Source organism: Podarcis melisellensis (genome assembly GCF_964234715.1).
Source record: "Podarcis melisellensis genome assembly, chromosome: 12".
Lineage (NCBI taxonomy): Eukaryota > Metazoa > Chordata > Lepidosauria > Squamata > Lacertidae > Podarcis > Podarcis melisellensis.
The window spans coordinates 16,527,318-16,548,625 of record NC_138544.1 but is presented as its reverse complement, the minus strand read 5'-3'; the positions used below and the strand labels follow the sequence as shown (position 1 = coordinate 16,548,625).

General features: G+C 39.9%; 1 protein-coding gene and 1 long non-coding RNA gene across 3 annotated transcripts in view; one reads left to right on the top strand and one right to left on the bottom strand.

The window, feature by feature from the left end:
• The window catches only part of TOPAZ1 (testis and ovary specific TOPAZ 1), a 36,377-nt gene extending 21,896 nt beyond the window's left edge, over positions 1–14,481 (bottom strand). Inside the window, exons 1-9 of the mRNA XM_081882901.1 lie at positions 12,597–14,481; positions 8,948–11,285; positions 7,607–7,674; positions 7,049–7,176; positions 6,204–6,256; positions 4,548–4,663; positions 2,062–2,132; positions 1,205–1,324; positions 345–408 (exon numbers count right to left, since the gene is read on the bottom strand). Coding sequence (XP_081739027.1) covers positions 345–408; positions 1,205–1,324; positions 2,062–2,132; positions 4,548–4,663; positions 6,204–6,256; positions 7,049–7,176; positions 7,607–7,674; positions 8,948–11,285; positions 12,597–13,866 — 4,228 coding nt within the window. The 5' untranslated portion in view covers positions 13,867–14,481. The remainder of the gene's footprint in view (positions 1–344; positions 409–1,204; positions 1,325–2,061; positions 2,133–4,547; positions 4,664–6,203; positions 6,257–7,048; positions 7,177–7,606; positions 7,675–8,947; positions 11,286–12,596) is intronic.
• Positions 14,482–14,594: 113 nt separating this feature from the next.
• Positions 14,595–19,425, top strand: LOC309353641. Of its 2 annotated transcripts, XR_014161959.1 has the most exons (4): positions 14,595–15,112; positions 15,845–15,902; positions 16,902–17,034; positions 18,830–19,425. It is a non-coding gene; the product is annotated as an uncharacterized lncRNA (long non-coding RNA). The 2 variants fall into 2 exon arrangements; XR_014161958.1 differs by lacking the exon at positions 15,845–15,902.
• Positions 19,426–21,308: the final 1,883 nt, after the last annotated feature.

Here is a 21,308-nt window from a genome sequence, read left to right as displayed (position 1 = left end):
CTAATATAATAAAGCCCACAAACCAAAGAACTTTAAGCGCTTATGCCACAAAAAAACCCTCATTCAGGTTAGAATTCTAGTTCTGAATAGAGTTCCAGATCTAAGCAGAACTATTCTCTTATTTGTCTACAGGCTTTTGCCTTTATGATCTACATATTAGATTGCCTATCAAAAACTATTTCAGAAATGCTGTGCTAGGATACATGTTAAGAAACTATGCAATGTTAACAGCCAAATTTCTACTCAACTGTATAATGGAATGTATTATGTGGTCTGTTACATATGGCACCGTCAATCTTCAAGCAAAACCTATATTTTGTCTTATAATGGTGATTATATCATACCTGCACGCTGCAACAAAACCTCTTCACCAATACTTATATATGTATTAAGTATTTCAGTGAAAAGCTGGAAAATAAAATAAAGCCACAAATCTATTATAAATATATTACAGATAAACTTGCCATCTATTACAAGCGTATTACAAGTTTCTAGAATGTGAGGATCCACAAATGATCTATATTTGGTACAACTAAAAAATAATAATCAATACATATTAAACTGTAGCTAAGAGTTAGATGTGGACAAGAGTGTAAAGCATGAATAACTTCCACATGGAACTGCAACAATTGTTTTACCATTATTACCACCCCTGTGCACAACCTTTTGCTTATTATACCAGCCAAACCCATTGTTTGTGGTTGTCATCGCACCCCCCACTTTCCCCAGGCATGGGTAGAGAACCCAGGAAATAAAGGAATGTTTTGTCCTTGTATTGGGCTTACGATATAGATGCAAGCAGCACATTGCTGCTAAGGAATAGTGTTAAAACCCCATAGGAACCCTCACGCTGTTCATGGAGAAAAGGCATAGTTTCTTTCACTTCCCATTGCGCATTCTGCCGGAAGCAACAGCAGTTAAGGCTGGCATTTTCTGCAAAAGCCAGTTCACAGGTTACATTTGAGGTGGCATTAAAGTTTTATCTGTGCCGTCTTATTTGATGGCTGCATTCACAGATTACCAATGGGTTCTGTAGTCATCAAGCAATGAGCATGTGTATGTCTCTCAGGCCACAGAATTCTCTGATTACTCTGTTAATGACAATCTTATCCTGGAGATCTGATAAAGGCCTCACGTATTTTGTTCTTTAACCGGGCAGCAGCAACCAAGTATTTTACACAGAGAAGAAACAAACAGTTTTTACCTTTTCATTTTTTGGTGCAAGTGAATGTGAATACCGGCAATTTGCTCTCTGACAACCATTCAATGTATTGAAATGAATTCTGCAGACTCCACGGGGTAGATAACTCAATCCTAGGTAAGTCTGCAATGCAACCAGAGAGAAGTCTTTCATTTCCCTCTCAGAATTCTCATTTGAAAACAAACAAACAAACAAACAAACAAACAAACACATATGGTACACATATTTTGGGATTTATGTGCATTTAGCAGGGTATGGACTACTTCACACATAGCACAAAGTGTCATAGTTTGATTAACCTAACAATGGTTTACTTGAATGTACAAACCTAGCCCAGCATACTAATTATAGCTTATTTTTCTACAAACAAGCCATGAGGAGAAACCACGATTTGTTATTGGCTTATGAAGCATGGCTTGTTTCTGAGGGAGTGGGTACATTGCTTTGGGGTACTACTGGATCCTTTGCTGTTGTCTGACGCTCAGATGGCCTCAGTAGAGTGGAGTGCCTTGCATCAGCTTTCAAGCTAGCAGATTTGGGTCTGAGAACCAGGAGAGAGGCTTAGAATCATAGACTTGTAGGGTTGGAAGGGACCCTCATTATGCTAAATTTTCAAAAATTCTGAATCAAATGTCTCTAGCAGCTATATCCCTTAAGTCAGAAACTTTATATAAAAGCAGGACAGTTGAAAACAGGATGACTAAACCCTATGAAAGAGAAACCTCAAACAAGCATGTAAATTGTGTCTAACTGTTTAAAGCTGTTTAAACTAGCTTTAAATGGCTGTTAACAATGTAAATGCTTAAATGGTAGCTAAGCTTATGCTTAGTTGCAGAAATTTATGAATTTTAAGGACTTACCATAACATTTTTTTTTAAACTGTTGGGATATGATGGCTGCAAAAGAGGACCTTTCCCTGAGAACCTGAAATCTGATTGAAGAAAAAAACCCTCCTAAATTGAATGAAATAGCCTTAAGTCATGATTATACATTATAAACTTCAGTTATCTTATCCCAGAGATGACTGACAGCTAAAGTTTTCATTTCCTGTCTACTGACAAGTTAAACTCTTTTCAAGTACCATGAGTAATAAATAATCTTAAGTGAAATTTGCCACACTGGAAGGCAAATTCTGCAATTTTCAAACTGATTCTGTGTCAACGTAACAAAGAGTGATTTCTTTATGTTGATATTGCATTTATGCAGGAATAATGTACACCTTAACACATACATTTTCTTTTATGTATGCTTTTTCAGATGTTACAGTATATAGACAGTGGCCTGGTTCACACATAACTCTAAATCCTGGTTTGTTTAGCCAAAGTGTGTTTGTTTAAATATCTGGACCCTGCCCATCAGATTAGCCATGGCTTTCTAGCAGCAAACCATGATCTGAAGCCAAAATTTGTTGTTACCTTATAAAGCACTGGTTGTTTAACTACATTTTAGAGTCATGTCCTAACCAAACAGACTTGCTAAAGCATGGTTTGTTTTGCCACCCCACCTTAGACAAGCTAGAGGAGGAGTTGTGGTTGGTTTAGCATTACATGCCAACATAGTGCATTACATTGATATCTTACACACAAGTAATGCATTTTGGAAATTATTTTGTGTGTAGCTGTTCTTTATATTTTGGTCATATAGCTCTTCAACATCCTAAGAGAAGCACAAAAACTATTTCGAAGAATTAAATGGTTTTACTAGTAGGGTAGTGGTCCTCCATGTTGTTGGACCCACAGCAGTACCCCTTCAACAGCCTTTAAACTTGTTGTTTGATGATTATGTATTTTTACATACATTCCTATATTCTCAGAGGATACAATACCTCTGTGTTAAAAAAAAGTGAGAGGAATGCTTCATTTTAACTATGAAATTATGTAATTTATTTTAAGTCTTTAAAGGATGTCTCAACATAAGGAAAACTTTGGGCTATTTCAATACCCCATTCTGACTTCTGGGGTGACAGCCTTTGAAAGATTTTGAATTCTATTGTAAAGCTGTAACTCTGAAGAATCCAAGTAAGCATGATTAGGTACACAGAAAATGTAGTTCTAGTCGCATAGGGTTAAATTTAGACATTAAAATCATTTGGGCTCTTTGACTGCAATAGGATCTGGCCTGCACCCTACTTTACACACATGGCCATGTTTCTCAAGATTTTATCTAATCAGGATCTAACGCAATATGGTGACTAGAATCCAAAACGTGTAAGGACACTCGTGGAGGTTCATTGTGTGTTTTTTACTCTCTGAACGCAAACCTCCTGCCATAGCAAACTACTTTTGAAGTTTCCTTGTTTTCAAAAACAGTTTTGTAATGCCAAAGCTTTCTTGAGTGCAGAGAACTAGTTACATGGTTCTCTGAGTCTTGGCCAATGAAAATAGAAATGGCACTCAAACGTTATCCTAAATATACATAATAATGCACCGATTTAGTAATTTATTTCACTGTCATCTTTAGAATTTGTTTAGCTAACTTTCCATAGTATTTTAATTAGATGGCCATTTTAGCTAAACAAAGATACATTTATATTAAATCTCAACTAACAGTTGCCTTGGCAAGGGCAAATCTAGAACCCAAGTACAATTAAGCTAAGAACCCTCTGATCTCGATACAGAAGGTAGAACTAAGTGAAACAGACAACAGAAAGGAAACTCCAGATGTTAATTCCAAGCTTTAATACAGAATCACCTTACTTTTCCTAGGTTGGATTTTAACTTTTATGAACATAGAGTAACAAGCACACCCATCCACATACATTTGCACCAGGTACACAGACATCATGGCCAAACCATTTATGCCTCTGGAATGTGCTGTGGGCTCACACACTCCTGCCTCTCCCAACACATTATTTATGTCATGGTTTGCAGAAACCAGTTTGTTGCCACATCTGAACTGGGAAAACTATGGTTACCACTACCACCAGAATCCACTGCTCACTTCAGCTGTGGTTTAGACTGTGGTTCCCACAGAATGGAAGGGACCTTTAGGATTACCTAGTCCAAACCTTACCTAGTCCAAACCCTTGCAATGCAGGAATAGGCAGCTGTCCCTTGTGGGGATCAAACCTGCAACCTTGGTGTTATCAGCACCACTCTGTAACCAACTGAGCTATCCAGCATGGGCAAACTTCAGCTAGCAGTAATAGCTTGTCTAGTTCAAATATTATGAGATTATGGCTGTGAGCCAGGAAATGGAGGAAATCAGCACGCATGAGAGAGCCCATAGGTTTTTCCTGCAAACCAAATCCTGTCAATGAAATAGACCTTTATACAGACACAGAAAAGTAGCACTGTAGTAGTACCATAAAACGAAAATGTGTAGGTATTTTGAACTAATACAATACCATGCACCCACGGTTTCACTGCCGTGACTTGCTGCCGGGGATCAGTTTTCATAGCAGGAAGTGTCAATTCTAGCTGATGATCATGGCTCATAGATTCAATGTATTGAGCCCTCTCACTAAATTCCAAATGAGGAAAAAGATGCTTATTTGACTAATAATACAAAAACTTTGTATCTTTTATTTAAAAATTAGCACAATAAAGTAAATTATGTTTTCTATACCCAAGCACACCTCCCTTGTGGAGGAAAGGAGGCTGCTCCTACTGATTGCAAAGATACACATAGCAAGTGAGCTGGGAACGAGAAGAAATGTGAGCAGATAGATGGGATGAACTGGGCATAGCATTTATCACTTCTGGATCAGTACCATCTAAATGGCTGTAACCTGCCCTGGGACCAGCTGATGAGGCAATAATTTTTTTTATTATTAATTCTCCTCCATTGACTATATTGGTTAGGGTTCTGCTCCACAGCACTTGTGTTGTGAAGTTCCAAAAGGCTCCATGCTATGTTACATCTATGTAAAAACACTATGTAACACAATACACCAAGGGTAGGCAACCTAGGGCCAGATGTGGCCCAATCGCCTTCTCAATCCGGCCGGCAGACGGTCTGGGTTATTTGTGGGGCATAGGAATTCGTCCCCCCCCCAAAAAAAATATAGTCCGGCCCACCACATGGTCTGAGGGACAGTGGACCAGCCCATGGCTGAAAAAGGTTGCTGACCCCTGACATACACTGTTCTGGAGCGACAACCACCCAGTAATATTTCTCCTTTTCAAACTCAGATGAAGTGGTCAATGTGCTCAATAGGTGGCAAAGATCAGTAATAGACTGGAAGGTGAACAACCTGCAGTTCAATCTAGGCAGGACAAAATTACTACTGACAGGCTGCTTGCGTGAATTGAGAAGTGGCCTTTCAACACGTTCTGCATCAAGTTGCTTTTAAACCCTGCACTAACTGTTGATGCTTTTTTATGCTGTGGCATTAATTGCCTTCCAGCAACTGCAAAAACATGGGCAGTTATAATTAAACTACTGTGAATGCATTGCACATGGGGCTGCCTTTGAAGACTGCTCAAAACTTCAACTGATTCATAATACTGCTGCTTCAATTACATATCAAAACTGGTCAAGTGGAACATCTTGCCAGTTTTAACACAGTTCCAATGGCTTCAAGTATGGACTTCTCAAGAATGGCTTCAATTCAACATTCATTTTAAGGCATAAAGAAATAAATAAAATACTGTGGGAAGAGGTTATTTGTTTTGGTTTGTGACTATGTGATGTATTTTTGTGTTTTTATATCGTAAACTGCCCTGTGATTCTTGGATGAAGGGTGGTATAGGAAATTAATATAATATAATATAATAATATAATATAATATAGCATAACAACATAACATTACATAACATAAAACATAACATACAGCTTGATACGCAGGTAGCTTAAAGGACAATTTGCTAGGCAGGTGGGGAAAGGCTCATTTTGTTTGTGGTGCCTCAGTTCTATAATGCGCTCCCCAAGGGGAGCTTCTGACCAGCCATTTTATCTCTAACTTCTACATGTCTAATCTTGAGTATAAGACCGGAGAAAAAGGTTTGAAGATAAAATGTCGTCCTTTCACTTAACTAGGACTACTTAAACTCACACACACATTTTTGCAGTGTTCTGAATCTCTGCTCCTTCTTTCACAGTTGAAATTTTGTACTGTAAGATTAAAAAGGTTGTAATTCAGTTAAAATAAACAGAAACTCAAGTTTCATTTAATAACTTTCTCTTTTTGTTCATAGAATATTCAAGCGGAAGAAGTGTGGCTGCTGTTTATGGTTCAACAATGTCTAAGTCCAACTCCCTATTGCAGGATGTCATATTTATGAAACAATACCAACAAAAGCCTACCAAAGTTGTCTTCAAATCTAGCATGGAAGGAAGTTCCATGGCTTCCCTCTATAGCTCACAGTATTGCTAGACCCATAAGTTAATAAAAGAACAAATCTTTTTTTTAACGTTCATCCAATTTCCTTGCTTAATTTTGATTTACACACTTAAGATTCACAGCACAGTTTCAGATTTATGAAAGAGAAATTAAAAGTACCATGCTGGTTTACAACAGTACATCTAATGAATCTCATTGTATTAAAACAGCATACAGATATCTCTAAGGCTAGGCATAGGCAAACTTGGCAAACTCAGATGTTTTGGGACTACAACTCCCATCATCCCTAGCTAACAGGACCAGTGGTCAGGGATGATGGGAGTTGTGGTCCCAAAACATCTGGAGGGCAGAGTTTGCCTATGCCTAAGGCTGTAACCCGATGCACACATAATTGGAAGTTAGAACTGCCCAATTTCAGTGGGACTTACTTTTAAGTAAACATGCATTGGATTGTGCTGTATGTAGTGCAATTTACTACAGTACTTGACAAAAGTTCCCTCAAATAAATGACACTCTTCTGCAACACTACCTTTTATAAACAAAAAATTAATTCACTTCAGTACCTTTTCATTTGTGTTAGAACTCTTTAAAACATCATCTGATTCGCTCAACTGCCCATCCTCAAAACAGGATTCAGCTACACCTCCTGCAGAACTTATTTCACATAGGAATTCTGATTTACTTCCATCAACTGGAAAAAATGCAACACAAACTGCTGAAACATAGTAAAATTAAGAACAGAATGCTTAACTATGAAGTTGGGCATATCACTGGTGAGTTTTTTAAATGATGACCCTTCTTACAAAGTATGCAGTAGTACTGTACTAGTACTGTCCAGTCGTGGGCGACTCTGGGGTTGCGGCGCTCATCTTGCTTTACTGGCTGAGGTAGCCGGGGTTTGTCCGCAGACAGCTTCTGGGTCATGTGGCCAGGAGCTCACCCCGTCGAGGGGATTCGAACCACCGAACTTCTGATCGGCAAGCCCTAGGCTCTGTGGTTTAGACCACAGCACCACCTGCGTCACATTAACGTTTAAGAGTAGACGCTGTTTAACACTTAACTCCCCCTGCACAAGTTGTCATTTTCTCCTTAATGTTGCATTTTTAAATTCCTGTTCTTACCTTCTGCAGGTGGAACACCAACATCTGTGAAAGACTCCAATGTTCCATCATACTGAATGGGATCTTCTCTGTAAGCAAGAAAATTTTACAAAATGTTAAGTGAAGGAAAAGTTTTCTGAACCAATACCACACTCATCTAACTAAAACACACTGAGTGCAGTAAGCCTGCCACAACTACCCTTAACAATCTGGGTCATGAGTTCTTTTGCCTAGAGTTCCTAGCACCATAAACTGTTTTTGAAAATGGGGCCTATTCAATCTAAGCCCCTTATACCTATCAATAAGCTCAGGAGGAAAATTTGGTGACAATATTTGAATTTTATAGCAACAATCCAGGTGGGGAAAGGTGAAGCACATTCCTTTCTGCATTTCCCCAATAACCTTTCTTACATTGTTATCATAGGACCCATTACCTCCCTGAAGGAACAAAGCAATTCTAAAAGCAATTCTCCAAGAAAGGTGAAAGGAAGTTCCTAGGAGAGTTTGAAATCAAGTAAGATTCCTGAGACTGGTCCTATAAAGAAAGCTGGAGATTGGTTTGGGAGATAAAAAGAATAGGGAGAGAATCCATAAGAATGTCCCCTTACTTGATTGTTTCCAGCCACTTAGTTCAATAAATGATTACGCCTACAGGAGATCCTCTCTTGGGATATTGCAAGATAAGAGATGTAAACCGATGGACTACCTTCAGTCCTTTGACATTATGGGACCCCAGCCCTGTCTTGTTTGTGAAATAGAAATAGTAGCAAACTTTAAATAACTCCTGCTGACCCATCTATTTAAACAGGTTTACCCTTGCTCATTAGATTAGATCACACTGCTGTTTAGCAATTATTGATATTTAACTGAACGTTTTAATAATAAACTCTCTTTTTACTGAAGAATTTATTTGTAATTCTGGTTACAATGCTGTAAACAGCTTTATCTTTTCCTTTTTAATCTTACTGTGTTTTATGCAAACCACTTGGGTATTTTGTATATTAAGCAGTATACATAGTCATACCTTGGGTTACAGACACTTCGGGTTGTGCGAGTTCGAGTTGCGCACCGCGCCGAACCCAGAAGTACCGGAATGGGTTACTTCCGGGTTTTGGCGCTTGCACAGAAGCGCTAAATCGCGCTTTACGCTGCTCTGGTTCACCAGAAGCGGCTTAGCCATGCTGGCCACATGACCCGGAAGCTGTATGCCGGCTCCTTCAGCCAATAAAGCGAGATGAGTGCCACAACCCCAGAGTCGTCCGTGACTGGACCTGATGGTCAGGGGTCCCTTTACCTTTACCTAGCTAAAGCACAAGCATCTAATAAAATACTATATAAATTATTTCCAGAAGATATGCTTACCTTGGACAGCAATCCAAATGTCTCTTCTGTGGAAGCTGAAGGGGTTCCGGTTCTACTTCCATTTCTTCCTTTAGGGAAATGCTGACATTCAAGTTGGTTTGGGTACAATGCCCTTTGTCTTCTTCCTTGGTTTCTCCAAACAGATCAGGGTCATCCTGAATTACATCTATCACAAGAACATCATCTTCATAAGCCTTAACAACCTCTGCAGAGAAGTTAGCTTTGTCCTGTGCAAAGTTATTGCTGTAATTACTTTCATCATTAGTTGGCACTTCCAATACTGCAGAAGGGTTGTGGTTTTGAATCTCCATATAACCAGTACTCAAAGTGTCAGGATTATCTTTCAAATCTGCTAATTCCAATTCTCTCTCATGGGAAGTCTTCACACCTTCATTATGAACACTTGTCTCTTTATAAAGGCTTTCAAGAACCTTGTCAAATTGGTCTGCATTTTCTTCTAGGACAGTAATTCCATTAACTTCTTTTGACTTGAACTGATGTCTATAATGCACATTGGACGAGGTCTCTTTAGCTCTGGCTTTCTTCACTGTCACAGTAGAATCTAGGATGTCCAAAGGACTGCAAACATCTCTTCTTGACAATCTAGTATATTCTGTTTTTCTGGATTCATTTTTATCCTTCAGTAAAGGAATTTTGAAATTTGATAGGTTCCCTTTGATTAGTGGTTCTTGTTTGAGAACTGAGGTCTTCCTATGTTTTCCACTGTCGGAACAAACACCATTATGGGTATCTATAGAACTATTTCTCTTTGCTATACTTCCTTTATTTTTAGCCTCCTTTGCTGATGAATTTAAAGCTCTTTTTGATTTCTTTACATTTTTAGTGCTAGAAGACCTGCAATGTTTAGGTCTCTCCTCCATACCCATAGAGGAACTTCTGCTGTCATTAGCAGTAGCCGAGTGAGCCTTGCATATATCAACTACAGATTCTGGGTTTTTTTGGGGAAGTTGCGTTTTATGATCCATTACCTTATATGCAGAAGCCAATGGCTTATGTAGCTCTGCCTGGCCAGAGAGAATTACTGAATCAGAAACTCTTAAAAATTCTCTTTTTGAGTCTGATGCATGATTTTTACCAAACCACAAGTATGTTCTAGCACACGATTCACGGGGCCAAACATTTTTACCAGAAATTGGTACTGCTCTTTGACAGCTTTGTAGCTCCAATTTCTTTCTAACTTTATATATTGTGTTTTCTTTGACGGTTCTTTTTTCCCTTTTCATACAGCCAGCAACATTATTGCTGTGGTTGGTAATTTTTTTACTGACTAATGTCTCCCTTATAGAATTATCAACCAATTTATTACTACAGCAAATTTGTGGTTCTATTCTGCTTAACTCATTTTCCTTTTCAAGAATCTCTGATTTCTCAATACCAAGGGCACTGCATGTGATAAAGTGTGCTTTGCTCATCTCTGTACTGCAAGATAATTTGGCACGTTTATTTTGAGGTTTTTGAACAGCCTGCTCAAGAACAAAATCAGGTGTATGACCAAGTGAAGACAATAAAGTTGTTTCATTGTAGACTGGGTTCTCCAAAATCGTTGAACTTCTTACGGCAGTTTTACTCTCCATTTGTAATCCACATTCACTGTGTATATTCACACTTGTGAAAGCTTCCTGGTCTGTTTTTTCCAGATCCTCAAGCACTTTAACCCCTTTGTTTAACTTTTTGAAATCTAAACACATTTTACTTTCCCTGGATCGCTTTCTATTTTGACATCTTGAGGAGTTCTTAGTATTTTGGCACATCTCTTTTTCAACCAATGTGCTTTTTTCTGGAAATGATTGTCCAGCTTGTACTATATTAGGGCTGCAACTCAAATCATTCTGTCCCATACCCCCGCTAGAGAACAAAACCTTACACTGATCAAGTGCAACATGCAGAGATCCAGAGTGAACCTTACAGCTTTGAGTGGTCTCAAAATCTGTAGGTGTCAAGAGTGCCTTAATGTAACGACAGTCAAGCAATCTCACTACTGGAATAGTAGTCCTTTCTACTGTATATGACAAAGTATCATGCCTAGAAAACCATTTGCATTCTTCATTTTGCTGCACTACCAGTGCATTTGTTTCCACATTTTCAGCTACTGTTATGTCCAAAAGCTGTGAATTGGCATTTGTAACAGGAAACAAGGAAGTATCCGCTCCAAAACAAGGGATGACAGGATCTTTGCTTTCAGTCTCATCCGATTTAGATACTGGAAGGCTTGCAGACTGCTCTAGCAGATTTTGTATATTGCAATCTTGAGAAGTTCTCAGACCGGTCTTGCGAACTTTTCCATGCTGTATGCTTGAAAGTTCATGGACTTGCTCTCCTGAGTTAAAAAAGGGGATAATAATTAATCTAATGTTGAATGCACTCTAATATACAAGGCTGGACTTTGCCGAAGCATATCTGTAATAAATATGTATTTTATAAAAATGCCTTTATAAAATGCAAGTGTAGTAACGACTAGCATATCTAACGGCTTAAAAATATAAAGCATAGTTCTCATCCACTATGGCTGGCATTCATTAGTACAGCAATTAGAGTAACAGAATTAGAAATACAGAATATAAGAATTACAGAACTGTAGAGTTGGAAGGGACCACAAGGGACATCTAGTCCAATCCCCTGCAATAAAGGAATCTTTCACCCAACATGGGGCTTGAACCCATGACCCTCAGATTAAGAGTTTCATGCTCTACTGACTGAGTTATATATTTTGCTACTGGCTATATAAAATACTTGGTTGTTTTTTTTTTTAAAAAAAGTTTTTTTAAATTGCTAAAATATATTTGCAAGCATTTCCAGAATGGCAAAAAAATCACAACATTGGAAATTCAATGCAATACATAAAGAAAATTACACAAAGTAGAATGTGCACATATATACATATACACACACATAATATAGGCAACATACCCAAAGAAGGAAAGTTTTGTGAAATTGTAAATTCAAACTTGGCCACATTTGGTGATATCCCTAGTTAGCGTCTGTTAACAAGCATATTAAGTTTTTCCCATAGCTTAAGTTTAAGTGCATTGGTACCTCGGGTTAAGAACTTAATTCGTTCTGGAGGTCCGTTCTTAACCTGAAACTCTTCTTAACCTGAGGTACCACTTTAGCTAATGGGGCCTCCCGCCGCCGCGCAGTTTCTGTTCTCATCCTGAAGCAAAGTTCTTAACCCGAGGTACTATTTCTGCGTTAGCGGAGTCTGTAATCTGAAGTGTCTGTAACCCGAGGTACCACTGTATAGGCTAAAACTGTGGTGCCTTACATTTTCGTTAGTCAAAAGTGAATCTAAATATGAATCAAAAGGAGCAATTTAATGGCTTCATGCAAATTGTAAACAGAAAGAGTGCTCCCTAGTCAGGGATGGAATTTCAGCCTCTTGTCTCCTCCAGCAAGAAGCTTGCTTTGTGAAGTGTCCCAATAAAATTACTGTACAATGGTTTCTAGCTTAAAGATTTCCTACTTAACAGTATCCTAGTGTAAATATAAAGACCTGTGATTTAGTTTTTATATTAAATTTGAAAAGGAATTAAGATTTTCAGGCTGTAAGAAAATAAAGGCTGGAGGGGAAGTTATGGTGAAAAAACATAACATACAAATACAAAGAAAAAGAGGGAATAAGCATCCTTACTAGATGTTCTGGTCTTTTTTTTAAGTTCAGTTGAAGTCACAATTTCATCCTTTCCATCTCTCTGTTTCTTAATACTACCATGTACTCTGGTTATCAGTAGATCCTCTGTGGGTCCACAATCCATCATTTTCTCCTCAAAGATCACTTGTCTACACCCAGGAACCTCTGAAACAGACTTCTCTGGTGTCCAGCTCAGGTTCTTATCATCATTTTCACACACCACTGATTTCAAAGACGCTCGGGTTACCATTTTATGTTTTCTTTTTTCTGCAGTGTTCCTATACCTTCCATTCTCTTCTAGATTTGCCACACACTTCAATAGGCATTTGCTATTTTGTTTTGGAACTTCTGCACCTACATGTAATTTTTCTAGATTCCCTGCAACAGAAGAATTCTCCTCACTTTCTCCCAAAGGTCTCGGGCCTACGCTCTGTATATCAGGCTTTAACTTAAAAGACAAGCACCCCCTATTTGTTCTTTGACTTTTCTCCGGGTTCCTAAAAGCTTTTTGCTCTTGCCAAACCAATTTAGTCTTCTTCCTCATGTTCCATGTTTTCTGGTGTGGTCCCGGTTCAGAACAGCTCTCGCTTTTCTGCAGTTCCCTAGTTACTTCCTGAGATTCTAGCCCTGTTACAGAACTCCTATCCTTTCCCATTAAGCAAAGAGCTGGTTTTAGGAAGGAACAGCTGTGCTTTTTCCTCAAGCTCCTTGCACTCTTCAAGCAACTTTGGATTTTTCGTTCAGGTTCCAACAAGGAACTCAGACTATTTCTCCCCGGTGTCGTATCTTTGTCATGAGATTCCATTCCCAGCAAGGATCTCTCTCTTTTCTTTCTAACCCATGATGCCAATTTAGTTTGCAAACAAACTCTAGAAAAAGAATCATTTGGCTGATCCGTCATACTCTGGACAGCCTTCTTTGAATTACGTCTCTCCACCAAAGCCATTTCCCCTTTCAATTTTATGCCCACATCATAATTACAGTCTGCTCCGATTGCATTCCTTTCCCTAGTACTTTGCCCCTTCCTTCTTTTAGAGACAAATTCCTTGCTCTGCTGCTGCTTCTCCCTTAACTGTACTTCAGAACCAAGAACAATCGGGTTGCTTAAGTTACTAGCCGACAAAGAAAATGACTTTTCCTTGCAGCTGCTCTCATTTTTCTGAGAGTGATCTAGACTGCTGGATGGTTGCCCCCTTTCAGCTTCCATCCCTATTTCTGGCAACAAGCAAACCGGCTGCTCTTTACTCTTTTGCACTTTTCGTACCATCATGGACTAATGGAACAAAGTGCTTTTTTTTAATTAAAAAAAAGTTATATTTTTCTAGAGACAGGCAGATGTTTTATCACCTACAACTCTCCTCTTTTTTAACAAAAAAATCTTAGATTCACTTGAAGCTTATGCTCACCTACTTGCCAAATCTAGAGAGACATAAAAGTAAAATATTTTTTCAAAAAAAAAACCACCGCTTCCAAAGGACTTTCAAATTTAATTAAAAAAAGATGGAAGGGCCCTGCCACAGAAACTTGTCTTCCTCAGGCCACGACAGCAAAGACGTGTATAATATATTGTGTGTAAAGATAGCAACTGATTTAAACCCTAGCTGCCCATCCCTTGCTTTTGAGGTACTTTAGGGCCTGCAGCCCCTTCAGTAGGAAAGCGAGAAAGAAGAAGCCCCCACAGCCGCTTTGCAGACCTGCGGAAATGGCGCGGTCCCGGGTCTAAACAACCGCCGCTGAACCGCTAAGAGAACCGGGGAAGCCGCACTTCTGAATGACCTCCCCTCCCGCCCCACACACCAGCAGCGCGACCCCCAAGCCACTTCCCGTCGCCCCCCTCAGAAACCCCCTTTTTCCCTCCCCTCAGTGCGTGCATGCCACACACCCCACCCCCCTCACGCTCTTTTGTAGGCCCGACCGCAAGCCTCCGGACTCCGGCCCGCCGCCGCCGCCGCCCTCCTTTCCCGCCCTTTTCCCCTCCTTCCCGCCTACACACTCACACGCTCTAAGAGGCGACCGCGTGGAGCGAGCGAACTCAAGGCGGCAAAAGACGCGCGGCCTGAGGGGCGGTGGCTCCGCGGATCCGCCTCGGGAGGGGACGGGGTTTTTTTTAAAAAAGGCCGCGCAGGGAGGGTTGGAGGCGCACGGCTTTCCCTCGCGAGCGCGAGAGTGAGGCGTCGCGTGCCGCTGAAGGGAACGAGGGAAGGACTCGCCCGCCCGCTCGCCCTCAGGCGCACCCGCTGCGGTTCACCTTGCACCTTATGGGGAAGCTTTGAGGGAAGTGGACGAAGCTTTTCCCCTCCCCTTCCCACCCTCCTTCTCCTCCTCCTCTTCTTCCCGCTGCCAATATTTTAAGCAAAGGGAGAAAAAAAGGCAATAAAATAAAAACGACAACGACGCGACCAGCTGGTCCCTTCCTTCGCAGGGTCGCAAGATGGCGCCGTCGAGGAAGCGCGGGCGTCGGTCAAGGCGCCCTGCCCTCCAGCCCCTCCATGAAGAGTTTCAGAGGGAAGGGAAAGGTGTGAGGAGGCGCTTCCTTACTTTATAACTCTCAAGTGTAGTCAGAAGACGCGTGTTAAAGGGTCTCGTGGATAACGTGCGAATGGGGAAAATCTGCACGCACACTTCAAACACACACCTCGCCATGTTATTCTCTTCGTGTTCACCATCGCTTCGAGGGGCTTCTTCCCTCCCTTTTTCCCCCCCAGACCAGTTTTCCGAACTTGGTTCTCCAGCTGCTTTTGGACTACGACTCCCATCGTCCCCAGCTAGCAGGGCCAGTGGTGAGGGATGATGGGAATTGTAGTCCAAACCCCCAACAACAACAACAGCTGGAGACTCAAGTTTGGGAAACCCTGGTTTAAACTCCAGAGAACCCCTTTGGTTTCTCGAAATCTGCCACTAGATGGTGCTGCTCTGGTGTGCCATGTAGGAGTTTACTTAATGAATTTGCGCAGTGTGTTAATTTATGCAGAATTTTAAGGAAATGAGAATGAGCTTTTGGAAAAAATAAGGTACCTTAAAGTGCAAAGCCTGTCTCCAGAGGTCAACTGCCAATCACTTATGCTTCTATAGTTTAGGCTTATAATGCTTTGCATTAATGCTTTGCATTAATCAGGTTATAGTTTCATCTATACAGGTATCTGCTTTGTATAGGATTCATTGATTCCAAAAACGCTAACTTCTATACTTACTCTGTAATACCCTAAAAGCATATTCAGCCTTATGACACTATTACCCCTTTCCTTCAGGTTAGAGGTTGATGCCCTACTCTGTTTTCTGTCAACATGGGAAGTGGAATCTGGAAGGGTACAGAACAAGGATTTCTCCGTGGTGTTTTAGCTTTGAGCTCCTTTCTGAAAGAAACCCCATGAGGTCTCACCATGCCATCTCTTAGGAGTATTTAAGCATTTTTATTTGAACAAAGGTTTTATGGGATAATCGCTGGATAATTCTGCACTCCTGCTGTTGCTTGCACCTGTAATTGGAATGATGCTTAGAAATGTTGCATAATTTGAGATGAACATCAGGGGATGGCGGGGCTATTTTAAAAAAAGACTCAAATGTGATATATATTATAGACAATTCTTCCATAGATGCCCTACTCTCATTTCCTTCTGTACCTGGTCAATTTCTGATGACGTAACAATAGAATGACTGAAAAAGCTGCATAAAACACAGCCTTTCTGAAAGTGCTCAGTCTTGTTTAGCCACTTCAGACAAAAGGGAATATGAAAGGGGAAAACATGATATAAAGACTAAATCTTCAGTCATTTTATTTGTTATTTCAGTTCTTATGAGATCGTCTAATGTGCGTCAGAATTATCCCCATATTACAGATATGGGGAGTGATGAGGGTGGCTTCTTTTAAGGCCATCCTTTAAAGTTAAGTGATGAGCTTGAAATCTGAATTGTTGGTGTAGGGAGAACTCTGGGTTTTAGGCCCGTGCTGTTAACTACCATAGTATGTTAGCTATTTGATACTTAGGCAAGAGGAGTCATGCCTTGATACGTCATATTTAAATAACCATTAATTTCCATATAACACATCTCTAGCGCTTTCATCATTCTGTTTATTTAGCACAATCAGTAAGCACCGTGCTTTACAGAATACTGCATGCAGTTGCTTCAGTTACATATCCGTAGGCTTAGTTTCAGTTCATTAGGCAAATATTCTGTACATCGCTTTTAAAGTCAATCTAATTTCAGCTTTTAAACAACTACCCTGATGTGAGTGGTAGCTTTTTCCACCAAATGTATTTACGCAGTAGTTCAGTTTAATTTTATTTCTCTCTTTGCCCATCTCAGGCGTTGATGCTGGACCTATGAAGGGCTGCTCATGATCAGAACTGCAGAACATCCCTCCCAGCGGCTCAGCAAGCTACCATTTATTTTTAATTGCTCCCCACAGTGGAGGCCAATTAAGGATGAAGACAGCAGGGTAAGGATCACTCACAAACCCTTTGAAGGGCACAGACTAAGCATTTGCTTTGCCGGAAGGCTGCCATTAACACATTTCATTTGTGCAAGAATGCAAACACTTGGACACACACTCTGTAGTATTAAATGCAGTACAGTTCTAATTCAACTAAGTTTTAGTGCAGATGGCAACAGAAGTGACAGAATATCACCCCTAGGTTATAAACTTTGAAAATTAGATTTATTTTCTTTATCCCTCCCTCTTTCAGCAGGAAGCACCTGCTTTAGACACTCTAATAAGACTCTCTGTCTCTCTCCATATAAATACTAGGTTTTCAGATTAAAATTATAGCAGGAAATTAGCACTAGTTCTCCTTACTGTTTGTTTTTGTGGTAAAGAAAGGATTTCCTTGTCATTTAAATTTTAATGAATTGCGGATTTTAAAAAAAATATTCTAGGTATTTATAGACTGCCTGTCAATAAAATTCTCTGTGTCATTTACTATAAATTTTTGAGAAAATATCAATTTTCCTAAAATAACGATACAACAGTGGTTTGCAGCCACTTTAGGTTTAAATGGGGAACTATATGGTATGTACATATAGTAGCAAGTATATATAGTATGTATATATATAGTAGGGAAATATATAGTATGTTGAAATGTAGATTTATTCTGGTTGTGATTAATTTTCTTTTAAAATCCATTTACACAGGGAGAGTTTGAATACATTAAACAATTACTGATTACTCAGTGAATAGATTAAACCACAAGGAGTTTCAAAGAGCTTGTGTCTTTTAAACTTCATGAGTACACAGCAGGAATTTTGAAACTTTTGTTGCAGAGAAGCTAAATTTAGTTTCAATTTATTCACTTCACACTCAAGCTTTTCCATCTCTGCACAGCTATTCATGTGTGGCTTTGTGCAGTAGTATAAATATAGGTTAGAGTGAACCTCCTGTATTTTAATTCCCCCTAAAAAATAGTACTGTGCTGTTTGGTTGTGATGTTCTTTAAAATAAATTACACTCTTTTCTACCCAGATAACAAGTTGTATATCGTGATTTTAAGATCCCGGGTCATTGTTGCTCTTGTCTTGATGTGGCATAATAGGTTTTTTGTTTATTTGTTTTGTTTTTAATAGTTGTTAAGACCAAACGTATTTGAACATTAAGTATGTTTAAGTATGCTTTGTCTACTTATTGCCCAAAATGCATCTATTTGAATACTTGTAGTCTAATCACTGTATGAGCACACACTTGTCGGACTGGCATAAGAGTCCCTCCCTGCTGTCAGGTGAGAACTGGATGACGTACAAAACTGGTGCTCTTTGCCTCTTTCCTGGTAAGGATTACAGTGGTACTTCGGGTTAAGAACTTAATTCATTCCGGAGGTCCGCTCTTAACCTGAAACTTCTTAACCTGAGGTTCCACTTTAGCTAATGGGGCCTCCCACTGCCGCCGCTGTGCAATTTCTGTTCTCATCCTGAAGCAAAGTTCTTAACCTGAGGTACTATTTCTGGGTTAGCGGAGTCTGTAACCTGAAGCGTCTGTAACCTGAAGCGTCTGTAACCCAGGGTACCACTGTACTTGCTTCTTTGATTGGAATGAACTGATCCACTAGTTTTAGGAAAGGCCATGCCTGCCCTCTTCTCCTGTAATCAGGACAGATCCATGAGACATGCAGCTTGCTGCTCTTTGTAGGACTTGAAAGGGAAAAGTATCATCCATAAATTATAGGGTACATATTTTGGTAATTTTAAAAACCATTCCAATTCCCTGAGGATGTAAATCCTGATTTGTCTTGATATTACTGCAGGAATTTACTGCTGTGAAACATGCTTCATGTCCAATTTTGAAATGTTGGCCTCAGTTTTAAATGTCCTTTCCTCCTGAAGATATGGATGCTATTTCTGGAATCAAGGTAAATGCAGCCTTCAGTGGAACATGGAATCTTTCTGAAGGCATTAGCATGGTGAGCATAAAACCGCATTTGGAACCTTGCTGTGACTGGAAAGGCTCCCTGTGGAGGTGCTCAGAACTCTCTGCATATGTAATCCATCTTTCTGTCTCCCACAAGCTTCCTGCGTTTGACTGACAAGTCACTAACTGGCTGGAGTCCAGTCAATGGGAAAAGATCTTCCTGATTTACACGGCATTGTTTGCTCTGCTAAGATAAAACAAAACTCTTAGAGATAAGAGACAGTAACTTTTGGGTCATATGCTTTCTGCATATATGCCATTATGTGGATAATAATGCTTACTCTAAACCATGTGGAGAGTATTTGGCAAAACTTTTAAATGGCTGAAGCCTCAAGAAGTATGCATTAAAAATACATATTTAAAACAAAGATAAAACAACTACATACAATCAGAGAAGCATCTCTGAATACTCCACAAAACTGATGATTTTAGCATATAGTTTTTAATATGTAATGCTGTACTGTTTTTAACACTGATTGGGAGCCGCCCAGAGTGGCTGGGGAAACTCAGCCAGATGGGCGGGGTATAAATAATAAATTATTATTATTATTATTATTATTATTATTATTATTATTATTATTTACACTTTGACAATCTTAACAAACACAAATGATACATAATAACCTCTATCACTTAGACTATTGTCCACAACTAAAAAGATATATTGTATCAGCAGCAGTGCTGGTCTGCAGGGTTTATACAAAGGCAGGAGGTAAGGAGAAAAAATTAAAATTAAAATGTGTACTTCATGCACGTCAAACTGTGCTGTAGATGTAGACCATAGGCATCGTTCTACCATATGCCTCACTGTTTGTATAATCTATAAAATTGCCCCAGACTGGATAAAAGTTAATCATATTCCCCTGGCCTCTTGCTATCTTACATTTCCATGTCAGTTTCCTCAGTAATGCTACCTGCCAGACTGCACTATACCACAGGTCCATGGTCAATAATTGCAATGATTTCCATGTCCTGGCAATGGTCATTCTTGCCCTGGTTAACAGATGTGTTATGACTTCTTTGTTTCCAATTTGTGGCATATCCTGACTATACAGTTTAAGCAGAGCCAGCCCAGGGGTCGTGGGTACTGTCTGCCTTGCCATCAAAGACATCTCTATGAAAACATTTCCCCAGAACTTTTGTTTTTGGACACTCTCACCACATGCGTCAGTATATCCCTTTAGTGGGACACCCTCTCCAACACCAGGTAGAACTGTTTGGGTTTGTATATGCTAGGCATCTAGTACCACTTTAAACCTAAAGGAGGATGCATATTGGTGTTGCTTCGAGAAAATTAAGTATGCCTCTGGTATTCATTTACATGCCCAGGACAGAAAAGTATGGGCAGAGTGCCTATGGCTCAAACCTGCAGTGCATATGAGATTAGATTGCTGAACTAGAGATGATACTACAAAATTTAGCCATGGTATCCTCTGAATTATGCCCCCAAGTCTCTTGAAGGTGCTGTCTAGTTCATGGGGACCTTCTCAGCTGCAGACAACTTCTGTCCAGTTCTTCAGACACACTGACTTTATTTTAATTATAGATTGGGTTAGTTTGGTATTGAAAGGACCATGCTGCAAGACCTGGACTCCCTCCATGGTGTAAATGGGTGAATAAACCATAATTCTTAAAGCCACAACAGTCTCTGCTGTGTCTTCCATTCTGCAAAGGAATACAAACCCTGTGGAGATGCCTGGGACCCCATAGTCTCTTGCTATTGTTCGGCAGAGAGAGGGGCAGACACACGACTTTTGTAACAGTATGTTACAAAAGCACAAGCTGTTCATCACATTTATGACTGCTTTCTAGGAAGGCTGCCCTGATGCTGCTAAGGTTGGGATGGAAGAGATGCTCACACCATAAGTGAGCTGATAAAATATTGGGGCCCAGTGTTTGTAGGTGGCCAGCTGTAATATGGATTGATAAAAAGGTGAGGCCGGTGACTTTATTGTTCTCCTGGCCAAATCACTTGTACCAGTCTGTCTGTGAGGTCAGAATTATGTGCATTGTTATGCCAGTGTTAAGTCAGGATTTGTGCTATCGTGCTGGCAAGAGCTGTAGATCTGACTCCCAGCCAATACATTTTCTTTGGTTACAGGCTCAGCTCATCTTTGGCAGGTTTTGTGAACAAAAGACTGCAGCTCTTGTTTAGCTGTAAGGTGCTGTGTCTGCATTGCTTAATTATGAACCTGCAGTGCAGACAAAGGTTTGAATCACTTTCCCTGGCTTTTTACTGTAAGACAAGCTACAGGTTTCCAACAAATCCAACATTCCTTTTAAAAAAGAGTGGGGGTTAATATTGCTCCAGGTGG